At 44.8% G+C, this 15,046-nt stretch overlaps 1 protein-coding gene across 5 annotated transcripts in view; it reads left to right on the top strand.

Annotated features, from left to right (window-relative positions):
- The window catches only part of PPFIA2 (PPFI scaffold protein A2), a 452,695-nt gene that overhangs the window by 45,117 nt on the left and 392,532 nt on the right, over nucleotides 1-15,046 (top strand). For all 5 annotated transcript variants that reach the window (XM_088454381.1, XM_088454383.1, XM_088454384.1 and 2 more), the window contains exon 2: nucleotides 13,485-13,735. In XM_088454381.1, the coding sequence (XP_088310507.1) occupies nucleotides 13,487-13,735 (249 nt within the window). In that variant the 5' untranslated portion in view covers nucleotides 13,485-13,486. The remainder of the gene's footprint in view (nucleotides 1-13,484; nucleotides 13,736-15,046) is intronic.

Raw genomic sequence — 15,046 nt, 5'->3', positions numbered from 1 at the left:
CTGCATTGACTACCGGGACTTAAATAAGATCACGATGAAAAATTCGTACCCATTACCCCTCATCTCTGTACTCTTCGACCAGCTCCGACAGGCCTCCATCTTTTCAAAGATCGATCTCCGGGGAGCTTATAACCTCATCAGGTTCAAGGCCGGAGATGAGTGGAAAACGGCGTTCAGTACTCACACTGGGCACTATGAGTACTTAGTAATGCCATTCGGCTTGGCCAATGCTCCCGCAATCTATCATGATTTCATCAACTATGTCCACCAGGATTTTCTGGGCAAGTTTGTCGTGGTATATTTAGACAATAACCTCACCGTCTCATCATCCATGAGTGAACATCAGAACCACGTCAAACAGGTCCTTCAAAAACTTAGAGAGAACCATCTGTTTGCCAAGGCCGAGAAGTGTGATTTCCGTGTGCGACAGGTGACGTTTCTAGGGTACGTTATTTCCCCCCATGGGTTTGCTATGGAACCAAAGAGGGTTAAGGCCATCCTAGACTGGGTCCAGCCAACCACTTTAAAGACCATTCATCATTTCCTCGGTTTTTCCAACTATTACAGGAGGTTCATTGGGTCCTTCTCCACCATTGTGGCTCCCATTGTCGAGCTCACTAAGAAGGGTGCAGACACCATTCACTGGTCGGACAAGGCTGCACACTGTTTTGTTGTCCTTAAGAATGCTTTAATCAGTGCTCCGGTCCTTCGTCATCCAGATCTGGACCTTCCTTTCTTGGTTTAAGTAGATGCTTCTGAGATCGGAGCAGGAGCAGTGTTGTCCCAGAAGGATCCCAGTGACTGCAAGGTCCATCCGTGTGCCGCCTTCTCACGAAAATTTTCCTCGGCTGAGAGAAACTACGATGTGGGGAACCGTGAACTATTGGCCATCAAGTATTCCTTTGGAGACTGGAGACATTGGCTGGAGGGGGCCAAGCACCAGATCTCCATCTTCACTGATCACAAGAATCTGACGTACATCGGGGCAGCCAAGAGACTTAATGCCTGACGAGCTCGCTAGGCACTATTCTTCACTCTTTAACTATACCATTTCCTTTAGACCTGGGTCCAGGAATGTTAAAGCGGATGCCCTCTCCAGGAGCTTCTCTCCCGTACAGCAGGATGAAGCTCATCTTGAGCCTATTGTGCCCAACTCCTGTCTTCACTTGGCACTTACCCGATGTTTAGCGGAGATCATCAGTGCTCATCAAATGGAAGCACCTGCTGACAAACCTCCACATCTGCTCTTTGTGCCTGAAAGATTCAAGAGACAGGTTCTTCTGGACTTTCATGCCCGATGAGCCTCTGGACACCTGGGTATCATCAAGACCACAGACTTGTTGTCCCAGTCTGTGTGATGGCCTTCCCTTCCTGTGGATACTCGTGAATTTGTCCTCACTTGTGAGACTTGTGCCTGCAATAAGACTTCTCGCACCAATTGTGCGGGCTTCCTGCTACCACTATCTGTTCCCAAAAGGTCATGGTCCCACATTGCCATGGACTTTATTGTGTATCTTCCCATTTCAGCAGGTTGTTCCGTGATTTGGACAGTGGTGGACAGGTTCAGCAATATGGTCCATTGTATCCCTCTGCCAAAGCTTCCATCTGCTAAAGAACTTGCAAACCTATTCATTCAGCATGTCTTCCGACTGCACTGGTTACCAGTTGATGTGGTTTCTGACCGGGGGTCACAATTTGTTGAGATATTCTGGAAACATTTCTGTTCTGCCCCGGGGATACATCTTAGCCTGTCGTCTGGATATCATCCACAATCCAACTGGCAAACAAAAGAGCCAATCAGACCCTAGAGCATTATCTACGGTGCCACATCTCCAAGTGCCAGAATGACTGGGTGTCACATTTGCCTTTAGCGGAATTTGCTTACAACTCCTGCCATTTTGCTTCCACGGTGTCACCATTCTTCTGCGTTATGAGCCAACACCCTAGGGCTAATTCATTTGACATCAGCCTCTCTTTATCCACGGATCCTCCTGCAATCTCTAGATTACGGCGCATTTGGGGTAAGGTCCATGCCAATTTGATTGAAGCCGTTGCTCGGACCAAGAGGATCGTGGACAAACATAGTAGGTCATGTACCTTTTCAGAGAGGAGATCTGGTCTGGCTTTCTACCAGGGACATCAGACTTCATCAACCCACTAGAAAGCTCGGTCCCAAGTTCATTGGTCCTTTTTGGATCATCTCACAGGTCAACCCGGTGACTTTCAGACTTCAGTTACCAGCTTCTCTCAAGATAAACAACTCCTTCCACTGCTCTCTTCTCAAGGCTGTTTTCACCTCTGCCACGTTCGGGAGTTCTCGGGTATCCACACCCAGACCAGTGGAGGTTCGAGGCCAACAAGAATGTATTGTTGAAAGAATCCTGGATTTGAGAGTTTCTAGGGGTCACCCTCAGTTTCTGGTGCACTGGAAAGGTTATATACCTGAAGAGCGGTCATGGGTGTCAGAACATACCTTACACGCTCCCTGGCTGAAAAAGGCGTTCTTCCGCGACTTTCCATTTAAACCGGGCTCTAGGGGCTCTTCAACCCAGCGTCAAGGGGGGGGGGTACTGTTACAAGTCCAGTCCAGGACTCGTAGATGGTTCAAGACTTTCCTGCTCCTCCCCCCCCCCCCCCCCACTGGATATGCTCCCAGGAGACCAGGACGTCTGAGACCTGGGCTGGGTTCCTCCCATGTCACCTGTTGGGTCCTTCCTCTATTTCTACACACTGGATTTCAGCTGCCTTGCAGGCTATAGCGTTTATTTCACAGTGCTCGGCTCAGCTGTGCATGGTCAGCTATTTTCTCCAAGCGATTTCACCATGGACTGCATACCCGGCTTCTCAGCTACTCCAGCAGCCGTTCTCCAACAGCCTGCATACCCGGCTTCTTAGCCATTCCAGCAGCCATTCTCCCACAGCTTGCATACCCGGCTTCTTAGCCACTCTAGCAGCCGTTCTCCCACAGCCTGCACTCCCAGCTTCTTAGCCACCACAGCAGCCGTTCTCCCACAACTTCGGCCTCAGGCCACAACATCGGCCTCAGCTGCTCCGCCCAGCCACTCAGCCTAATCTTTGGTACCAACTTCATCTTCACACTGGATTTCAGCTGCTTTGCAGGCTATAGCGTTTATTTCACAGCGCTCGGCTCAGCTGTGCATGGTCAGCTATTTTCTCCAAGCGATTTCACCATGGACTGCATACCTGGCTTCTCAGCCACTCCAGCAGCCGTTCTCCCACAGCCTGCATACCCGGCTTCTCAGCCACTCCAGCAGCCGTTCTCCCACAGCCTGCATACCCGGCTTCTTAGCCACTCCAGCAGCCGTTCTCCCACAGCCTGCATACCCGGCTTCTTAGCCACTCCAGCAGCCGTTCTACCACAGCCTGCACTCCCAGCTTCTTAGCCAACACAGCAGCCATTCTCCCACAACATCGGCCTCAGCTGCTCCGCCCAGCCACTCAGCCAAATCTTTGGTACCAACTTCATCTTCACCGGTTGGCCAACCGCTACAGCTATATGGCGCAAACGCCTCCACTTGTATTTTCTACCATCGATAAGACTACTTCTACCGGCTTTCAGCCAGTTGTCCGGGGCAATTAATAAACTTCCCTTTCCACCTTGTCTGTACCGCTCATCCACAGGGATTCAACCGTAACAGTATCCTTAGCATAACATTTTCTTTACTATTGTACTTTTTGGAATGTCTTCGCCTTTTATTCTCAACACAGTGGCCTGTGCATCCCTTTGTGCCCTTTTCCTTTTGTTCTATACTGGAATACATTTTTGATTATGGATAATCATGTTGCAGTTTTGTGATTGGTTGATTTTCAGGAGTATCTTTGTTTCTTCTTCCTCCATAGGGGATACAGGCTTTATGCTGGGTATAGGTTGGTGGGTTGGAGTCTGGGCACCACATAGTTAATACTTGTTCACCACAGGCCAGGCTACCCCCTGCCACTATACCCCAGCTACAGGCACTTCAGTTTTTCATTGGTGCCTGTAGCAGCGGCACACTGTGTAAGCTTTACAAATGACTTAATTTTTTTTTCTTTAATTTTACTGAGTATGCAGTGCCCAGCCCTCATTTCAGCCTGGGTTGCTAAGGCCATCAGTTGCTGGGCTGACACCTTGGAGGATGGCCTCACTTCAGGTACTCGCAGGAATTAATTTTTGTCTCTCGTAGAGCATATCCGTGAGGCGGCTTCTTATCTTGTGGCTATAGACACAGGTATACTTACTTCCAAGGTTTTTTGCCTCTTCAATGTCAGCTAGAAGAGCCCTCTGGTTTTATTCCTGGAGTGGGGATACTGACTTTAAGAAGAAGCTCTCCCCTTTTCGGGGGATATTCTTTTTGGTCCAGAAATAGACTAAATAGTAGCTACAGTGGCGGCATCTAAGACTGCCTTTCTCCCTTCTGGAGGAGCCTCTAAGTCACGATCTTCTACTTTTCTCTCCTTTGGTCTGGTGGGAAAGCCCAAGGGCTTGTCGTTCTGTAGGTCCCATGAATCCTCCGCTAAGGGTTCTAAACCAGCAGATAAGCAATCCTGGTCTGCCAGACACTAACTGCTAAGCCAGCCGACAAGCCTGCTGCATGACTGGGCAGGCCACCACCTGGGGAATACCAGCGTGGGAGGCCGGCTTCTTTTTTCAGAAATTTGTAAGGCGACCACTGAGGAAGCCTAGTTAAGAGGGGTGGTCTCCCAGTGATACTCGTTGACCTTTTGAGAGCATCCTCTGACCCAGGTTTTTTCCACAGGTCTTCCTTTGAATCAGGAGAAAGCAGGAGCCATGAAGTAGTCCATTCACTCTCTACTGGCCTCCAGGGTCATTGTTTTGGTTCCCGCATCTCAGCGGGGCACAGACTTCTTTGCCTGTCTTTTCTGTTTAAGAAGCCAAGCGGATCCTTCCAACTTCTCAACCTGAAGTCTCTCAACAGGTACTTGAGGATTCCCCAGTTCTGTATGGAATCGCTTTGCTCCATTATTCTTGCCACGGACCTGGGGGACTTCATGCCCTCTTTAGACATCCAGGATGCTTATTTGCATGTTCCCATCCATCTCTGTCACCAGCGATTCCTCAGGAGGAACATTTCCATATTTCGGGCTTTGCCATTTCGACTTTTCACGGCTTCTCATTTCTTCACGAAAGTCGTGGCGGCTCATCTTCAGAGCAGGGGAATCAGAATATTTCCTTATCTGGACGACTTGCTCTCCTGGCCCAGTGTCCTGAGGTTCTCAAGGAGCACGTCTGGGTCTTGGTGTACCTTCTGCATGCTCACTGATGGATCATCAGTTGGAAGAAATCCTCTCTGACCCTTTCAGGAAATAGTGCATTTGGGGGCCTTGTTGGACTCCAAGGCTCAGCGGGTGTTCCTACTGGCGGACAAAGTTTTGGACAACCAGACCAATATTTGTTTATTTCCGCATAATTGCCGGGTGTCAATACCCACTTGCATGCAGATTCTGGGTTCCCTGGTCTCCACTTTCGACATGGAGTATGCCCAGTTTCATTCCGGCCTCTCCAGTTAGAGATTTAGCCCGGTGGAACAAATTTCATGTACAGCTCAGGTCACAAATGATTGTTCTAGCTCAGGAAGTGCCTCATTCCCACTTGTGGTGGCTCCATGGATCCCATATGAAATGGGGACGTCTCTTTTGGGTTCAGGACTGGGTCCTCCTGCCTACTGATGCAAGTTTTCGGGGTTGGGGATGGTGTCCTGTCAGCAGACTTTTTTCAGACTTCTTTACGTAATTCAATTCTGTCAATTAGCAGCTCCACCATTTTGTGAGTGACAACAATCTCCTGTGAGTGTGCTGAATCTGCAGTTAACCACAGGGTGTGATGGCATACCATATTTGTATTGTGTAAGGAACACGTCCATTAAGGCGTCAACCTTAATGATCGTAATTTAATTGCTTTTTGAAGTTTGAGTGGCAGAAAATCAATAGGTCTTGTGAATTTTCAGATCATGTGTAAGCAGCCTTAATGGGACATGTGAAACCGTAAGGTTTTGTGTCTATGGAATATATATATATATATATATATATATATATATATTTAGTACTGTCAATCAGTTTTAGGCAGGTATGGAAAAAAAATGCTGCAAAGTAAGAATGCTTTCAAAATAGAAGTGTTAATAGTTTATTTTTATCAATTAACAAAATGCAAAGTGAACAAACAGAAATCTAAATCAATATTTGGTGTGACCACCCTTTGCCTTCAAAACAGCATAAATTATTTTAGGTACAGTTTTTGAAGGAATTTAGCTGGGAGGTTGTTCCAAAAATCTTTAACCACAGATATTCTGTGGATGTAGGCTTGCTCAAATCCTTCTGTCTCTTCATATAATCCCAGACAGACTCAATGAAGTTGACATCAGGGCTCTGTGGGGGCCATATCCTCAGTACCAGGACTCCTTGTTGTTTGTTATACCTCCCAAATGTCCCCTTTTTCTGGGTCTGTCCCGTGTTGGTGGAAGCATACACGCTATGCAGAGCAGTGGGAGAATAGATGCCATTCGCACGTGCACAGCATCTGTTCTCTAGTGTAGGGAGAGGTGGGGGCTGCCCAGCATCTCTAAAAGTGCTGGGCACAGCCCCAGTGTGATGGAAATGGGGGGGGGGGGTGCCGCGAGGCTCTGCCTCGTTTCCCCTTTACGGACACGCGCTCTGTCCCTCCTTGCAAAACGAGAATGTTGGGAGGTATGTTTATGTTGAAGATAGTTCTCAATGACATTGGCTGTATGTTTGGGGTCGTTATCCCATTCCTTCTGCAGAATAAATTTAGAGCCCATCAGATGCCTCCCTGATGGTATTGCATGATGGATAAGTACCTGCCTGTATTTCTCAGCACCATTAATCCTGACCAAGGGGGGTATTCAATTACAGGCGAAATCGGCCGTTTTTGCCGTCTTTGGCGAAATCGGACGATATCGCAGCCGATTTCGCCAACGATGGAAACATCAGTTTTTCGCCTGAAACTGGAGAAAACTCTTCTCCAGCCTAGGGCAGGTGAAAAAATTAGCAAAATCCCTATTTTTTAGTAAAAATGTGGGGATTTCTTACAGAACACTTTGGACAGCCCCCCTAATGATACTTTAGCGGAAAAAAAAAATCATAATTTGTGCACTTTGGCGACAATCGAACTCTGAAATTTCAGTCAATTATTTTTTTCCACGAAAAATGCATTTAATGTACTGGGGCTGGTATTTCAGAGGGCCATAAGGATGCACCAATTGTTTTAAACATCGCACGTGGCTGGGGCAGGCGGTTTTTTTTATAACCGCTAAAAAAAACCTGCGCCAGCCATGTGCGATGTTTAGAACACTTGACGCATCCTTATGGCACTCCGAAATACCAGCCCCAATACGTCAAACAGATTTTTCACGGGAAAAAAAAAAACATTTTGACCGAAATTTCAGCGGTTATTTTTTGCCAAAGTGCGCATCTTGCGATTTTTTTTTTCCCGCTAAAGTATCATTAGGGGGGTTGTCCAAAAGGTTCTGAAAGAAATCCCCACTTTTTTAGCTAAAAATGGGGATTTTGCTTATTTTTTTTGTTTTGCCTGATCTGGGATGAAGAATAGTTTTCTCCAGTTTCTTTTCTCCAATTGCGTTTTCGACCTGTTTTTTTTGGCAAAAATATTGCAGTTTTTGGGCGAAAAACTACAGTTTTCGCTGCTAATTGAATACGGCCCCAAATCTCCAACTCCATTTGCTGAAATGCAGCCCCAAACTTGCAAGGAACCTCCACCATGTTTCACTGTTGCCTGCAGACACTCATTATTGTACTGTTCTCAAATCATAGTTGCCTACTTTCTGGCTGCTCCTTCCGGGAGGGAGCAGCCAGATCGGCAGGGCAGCGGGGGGCGTGGCCGAAAAAGGGGGCGTGTCAGGACGGGTGCCTGCCGTTTGTAGGCTTCACGGGGGCGGGGTAACGCGATCGCGTCATTTTGGCCCCGCCCCCGCCACACAATGCCGATAATACAGGCATTGTGAGGCAGGGGGCGGGGTCAAAATGACGTGAATCGCGTCACTGGCTGCCCTCAAAGCGGGGGTTAAGAGTAAGTTGCGGGGGATGTCGGGGGGATCGCCGGCTGCCGGGAGGCTTGCCTGCCTTTCCGGGGGGGCGGGAGCTGCACCCGATTATCGGGAGGCTCCCGCCCAAATCGGGAGGGTAGGCAACCCTGTCTCAAATAGATTATAATAATCACATAATAAACTGCCAGTAGTACTGAGTTTATGGGTGAGCCATTTATGAACCTACATTAATGTGTTCTTCTTTAAATGGGTATTTATGGAAGAAAATAAAAATATACAACCAAAGTAAAGCCATGCCCATGTTTTGCACACTGTGTTGTTTCATCCAGTCGTGTATGATGTATGTCTGCTGTACTGGTTACCTGTTTCAGTGGTTTAGGAGCAGTAGCAATGTCTCAGAAATGTGTTACAATGGAATCCCTCTAACTATTAAGAGATGGCTAGCTCAAAGCTCAATTAAAATGTCAGTGTTCTGAGTACAGTCAGATTCTTGACATAGCTTTAAAGGTCATATTTAGCCTGGAGATTTTTTTTTTATTTGAATCTGGAACTACTGTACTGTATGCTGAGGCAAAGAGGGCTAAACTGAGGAATGTACAGAATATGTGCAAACCCAGCAATAGCAACCTTTGTCCTGCCAGGACCTGCTGTACTACAACTTCCATTGTGCCTTGCCAGCTGCTGGTTGATATTCACACTTCCATAAATTAGAGAAATATTCTATTTACACTAAAGCTTTTCCGATACATGAAACTGATTTATTTAGATGGTAAACGTGACATTCTTTAACGACAGTGGTGCATTTATTGCTGAGGTTGAATGCTTTTATTACTGTTTTGGGTAAGTTTTTTGTGAGAGGGCTATATGCCTTTCTAATTCTTCTAATATTATCATACATATTTTATACACCTGCTTATACCATTTAGAAGTAGATAGTATATAGAATACTTTAATAAAAAATGGCCTCCTGTCTGTTTTTTTGCTGTAAGGCACTGGTTCTCTGTAAAACACAAATGTCATATTTCAAAAGATCTGAGGGCATATTTATGAAGCGTCAAGTTTGACCTCAAAATTTAAATCGGCTCTAAAATGAAGTGCAAAATCCAGGGGGCATGATGGTGGAGAGACACAGGAGGATGGGACTAGAGAGAGACAAGAGGGGGGGGGGGGGATGCCTGTCTTTGCACCTGGGCCCACCACTCACTAGTTCCACCACAACTCGCATGTGAAACTTATTAACTCACACTCATTGTTAAAATAGGTTATTGGTGTGTAAGGGAGAGTGTTGCTGTAGAAGTGGAGGCAGGCCCGGCGACGGGGGGACTAAGGGGACACCAGTACCGAGCCCCGAGGGTCAGGGGGGCCCCCGAAGATTCAGGGACAAAACAAACAGGGCCGCAGGACCTATTAATACCTTCTAAACTGCAGTGCTGCTGTGTAGTGTAGTAGACTGGAATCTTTTTCCCTGTCACAGCAACCGTTCAGCACAAGCCCTACCCACCGCCACCCTTCCTTTTCCAAGTCAAACACCGCACTGACACGCAGGGGCCGGTGCTCCTCCTCCTGGGCCAACATCCCTGCCTGAACCCAGCACCTAACTCATTCTCAACCCTCCTGTTCCTTCCTCTCCTCTCTCCCATCTGCTTCTTTCACTCAGCTCAACTGAAAGTTTATCACTTCTCCCCCCCGCGGCACTCCCAACCCTCCTCCTCCCCTTGCGGCACTCCCCCTTACGCCCATACTCCGAGTCTTTCTCCTTAGGGTCCAGCTAAAAAGTGTAGAGGGTCTCTCCCAAGCCAAACATAAGGAGTGTCCATTCACACAGCCTCAGCATCAAGGTAGGTATGTTAATGTCACTATAATATTTTAACACATATATGTATATGTCTATATACTGTGTGTGTGTGTGTGTATATGTGTGTGTGTGTATATATATATATATATATATATATATATATATATATATGTGTATATATATATATATGTATATGTGTGTGTATATATATATATATATATGTGACTATTTATACATGTATGTACTGTGTTAATAGGAAAATGTATGTGGCTCCTACCTCTTGAATAAATATATACATTTCTCTATCTGTAATCATGTGTGTCTGGACCCGGCATGTGTCCTTAGAGGAGTGGTTAAGGAGGAAGGGGTTGGGGGCCCGGAGATATCAGTGTACCGGGCCCCAAGTTTTCTGTTGCCGGCTTTGGGTGGAGGGTATGTGTTGATGCAGTAGGAGGTGAGGGATTGTGTTAAATGGAGGGAAATGGCTTAACACTCCACTATATGGAATTGCTACTATGCTGTACTTTTACAAATTCTGATAAATATGGCAGAATTGCAATTTGCAAAGTGTTTTATTTTTCCTGTACTGAATTCTACAAATCTTATGTGTTAAGTTTTATTAGGACTCCTTCAAATGTTGAGCTATTTCCCCATGTGACCCTTGGATCAAAAGAATGTTTACTGCCCTGACTTACAGTAGAGCATCCTCAAGAAGCCTCTGTCAGGAGAGAAGGGAGGGTTGGGGGCAAAGAGACATCGGAAGAAGGTGGGGAAGGGCAGCGTTAAAATGGGAAAAAGAAAATAACGTTTTAGCGCCTCACTCATAGACAGTTTAATCTCTTTACATGTTGTTTTTGATTTAAATTCTGAATGTGATGTAGAGATGAACTCCTTTACATAACCGTAAGCCAGGTCTCACAGTGCTCATGATCTCTATAACTTACAGTAGATAGGGCAGAAGCCCACAACAGAGACCTGACCATTCATTCTTTCTGGTAATTGGCTTAGTTTGTTTTATTTAAAATGAAAGGCCAGGTTTTCTGGCATTAATTCTGTCTGTCTCTGGTTTAATCCTATATTTTCATCAGTTATCAATTAAGTATAACCCTGAAATAGAAGTATGATTTTAAAAATATATGCTAATGCCCTCAGCCATACATTACTAACAACTGTGTTTTTTCAGTTTTTGTGCAAGATAAATTAACAATGTTCAATTGATTGTGTCCATCAAGTCCCGTCTCCGTCTGCATAATGCCCAGGTCTTGGTCTATCCAAACTTCTTGCTTTGGGGCCGATTTATCTGTTATTTCATTTCACCCCAGTAATTATGATTTCTAGTCCCGGCAATAATCATTGTTCTTAGCTTGCCAATTATTCAGTGTCTCTTGTTGGAACGCAGGCTCCAATATATGCAAAGTGTAAGAAGTTAAGTTAGTGTCACAGCCACTGACACTGTAATGTAGCAATTCGCATGCAGAATACACTAGCAGTCGCACACAGAACATAGGCATGCTGCATATCATTTTAATCAGCAGAAGCTGCTTATGCGTCTTATTCACATTGCTGTGTGACTAAGACGCATTTGAAGGTAAAAACCTGCATGAAAAAAAATTGTTGGCGCTACAGTGTCACGCCACGGCATGGCGCAATTAGAAGGGCATATCATTTTAATCAGCAGAGGCTGCTTTTGCATCCTATTCACATTGCAGTGCAAATAAGACGCATTTGAAGGTAAAAAGTCACACGAAAAGACGCTCTGTGCTACGGAGATGCATGGCGCTTACGCCTTATGTTTAACGCGACTTGTAGCATACAGAGGTAAGATGTATGTGGACACATCTGTAAATGCAGCATTAAAGTTGATTATATCATGCTGTATCCTTGCAAGCCATGGATAACGGCATATGCCGTAAGGCCAAGCAAATTTCTGACCTGCTTCTGTGGAGGCGATTTCATGAGTAAATGTCTATACAACATAGTACACCAAACCTTCCCTAGGTCTCTGGAATAGTACCCGTCTGTCTGGCCCCATGCATTTCTAGGCAGCAAAAATGATCCCACAAAGCTCTTACTTTCTACAAATAGTTTTTCAGCATCTGGACTGTGGACTAACAGTCATACAGCTACTCAGAATACTATTCTCATGCCTCTTACCCATTATTTCCTTTATTTACAAGAATAAAGGTATTACAAAATATCTTTCTAATATCCCTCCTAAAATATTACATATAATGGATTTTACTAGTGTTAGTGCTAGAGAATTGGTTGTAAGTGTGTGATGTATGTATCTTGCACTAAGGCATGCAATTTATTGTCCTACATCAGTGTTGGCTAACCTTGACACTCCAGCTGTTATGGAACTACATAACCCAGCATGCACTGCTACAGTTTTGCTAGTAGGGCATGCTAAAACTGTGGCAGGGCATGCTGGGATATATAGTTCCACAACAGCTGGAGTGTCAAGGTTAGCCAACACTGTCCTACATCATTAAGTACAGGACAACAGTTAATGAAACTATAACATGGAGCGTGAAGGGTTTAAGAAAAATGCCAATTCTTTACACCCCAGGGCCTTAATAACCATTCCCAGCACTTCAGCTGACACAATATACACACCTTGTGGCCAGAAAACTCCTCGGGATGTAGTTTAAATCCCAGCTGTCAGGATGACGGCGCCGGAATCTCGACACCAGTCAGAATCCCAGCGCCAGCATCCTGGCGGTAAGTAGTGGGGTTAGGGTTAAGCACTAGGCGTGGAGAGTTAGGTTTAGGCTGCGGGGAGGGGGGGTAGGTTAAGTTTAGGCTGCGAGTTAAGGGTTAGGTTTAAGGGTAGGGGGTAGGATACTTACCGACAGGTGTCGGTATCCTAACCCTGTTGGGATGCCAGCATCAGCATTTCATACCCAACCCAACTCTCCATAATGTTTAATTCTTTTTTTTCAATGCTATGCTACGTTCCTCACATGTCTTTCACAAAAGTAAGATAGTGGTGCCTGGATCCATGGGTAGCTGGAGTCTATGTGGTGGAGATAAGATTTAGAATAGAGGATTCACTGATGTTTATACTTTACTCTGGCACTTACTCTCCCTAAGGCAATTAGATTGCATATTGCCAGGGGAATACACAGCAAATCACAATACTGCTCCTCACAATAAATCTCCTAGTGGAGTTGCCATCTTTTCAGTGGGTTCCCCAGCAATGGCAGGGTTTGCAAAGAATGGACCCCACAATTTAGGTAATAGGGAGCTGTTCCACATTTTCTAAGGAAATGTCCTTAAACTGTTTCCTTTTGGAGGTCTGAGTTTTAGGAAGTGGCTATTGAGCACATATTACTGCGATGTTTCATATTGCATTTTAATATTTGCCTCTATATGTCCTTATTAATGTCTAATAACTTAGGACCTCCTGCTGCTATTAAACAGCTAAATTTTTCATGTAATGGTTATTTGTGTCATCTGGATTTGTAGTGTGACATTAGCTGGAGTTTCAGGCTGCATTTTTCTGCGTTAATTAACCATGACCTATTTTACCTTTCATGTGATTAAATATATTAACAGATGTTTTCCTACATTTCACTATTTAAAAAAAATAATAAAAATGGAATAAAATTGCTGTATGAGATTTCTGAAGCTATTTTTTGCTCTCCTAGAAATGATGTGTGAAGTAATGCCGACGATAAATGAGGACACCCCTATGAGCCAGAGGGGGTCCCAGAGTAGTGGCTCCGACTCGGACTCTCACTTTGAGCAGCTGATGGTGAATATGCTGGATGAGCGCGATCGTCTGCTGGATACATTGCGTGAAACCCAAGAGAGCCTCGGACTGGCCCAGCAGCGACTTCAAGATGTTGTATACGATCGAGACGCACTCCAACGCCAGCTGAATTCTGCACTGCCCCAGGTAGGCTCATACAGCTCTCACGATAAGCTATCGCTTCATGTTTTATTTTAGTGGTTTAGTTTTTCTACTTTAGTTCTGTTTTAGCTGCAAGTCGTCATCTCCAGAGCAAATTAAAGCTTTAGTTTTTGTAATGTAATGTTGCTGTTATAAATACTGGAGAGATAAAAACAGAGATTGGACTGCTGTACATTCGGTAACAATGTACTTGTAGGCAATTACTGTAAAGTGTCACAGGTTTATTTATTTGTATTTTGTTTTGCTTTGGAGTTGCAACTTTTACTGGAAGAGTAATCTTTTACATTACCGTTTAAATTACAGGTTGATTTTGCAGCTTACTAATGTACTTCTCTCCACTCACCTCCTAGGAAGTTTTCATCAACGCGCCTTATAGAGTTATAGAACTCCTTTGCAGTTCTGTACATTGGGTTCCTTCTTGCATTAGTGTAATTTATAATAAGACTGAACACATATTGGCCTAGAGGAGTTAATGTCAAATTAAACTGCTGATATTTCCACAGCCAGGCAATCAAACATACAGAAGAACAATTTATTTATTACGTGCTGAAGAGTTTAATGTCCGTCAAAAAAGGCAATTTTCACTGGAAAAAGGCTCTTTCACTGCTTTGTCTAAACTTAACATAGTGTTAATGCAACAAAATGTGGACTTTCTCCGATGTTAGCCTAGTTACCAGCACTTACCGCCAACCCTATATTACTACATACGGTATATCAAATTACCTGAGTGGCATTTCAGGATGGCATCATCTACCTTTTATATGAGGCCCAGCTCCCCAGAGAAGCTTCTCTGTTTCTCTCGTCCGGTCACTGCCGAACTTAACAACGAAGTGAATAAATATGTCCTCTTTTCTAATGCAGGGGAGGGGTATATTTGCCAGGGTTTAGCAAGCATCCCCTGCATGTTATGTGGCAACAGTACTACATTATGTATTGCAGAGATGTTCTGTGACAAATGATAGTTACTGTTGCCCAATAACCTTCCATAATAAATCGAATCCTAACACAAAAGAATGTACATACAGGCATAGGACCTATTTATTACCACTTGGAGTCTTTATTAATAATAGGATTTAATATAATATTGGAGTGTTATGTCTAAAATTTCCTCAAGAAATTAAAAAAAGTCTTCTCTAGAACTGCTGTACCATTTTATTCCTTATGGCATGGATTTGGCAGTGCTCTTCACAGTAATGGCGTGGTTTGGCAGTGCTCTTCACAGTAATGGCGTGGGTTTGGCAGTGCTCTTCACAGTAATGGCGTGGGTTTGGCAGTGCTCTTCACAGTAATGGCATG

This window comes from Taudactylus pleione, unplaced genomic scaffold, assembly GCF_031769625.1.
Source record: "Taudactylus pleione unplaced genomic scaffold, aTauple2 ptg000040l, whole genome shotgun sequence".
Classification (NCBI taxonomy): domain Eukaryota; kingdom Metazoa; phylum Chordata; class Amphibia; order Anura; family Myobatrachidae; genus Taudactylus; species Taudactylus pleione.
This window is presented reverse-complemented; position numbering and strand designations above follow the sequence as displayed.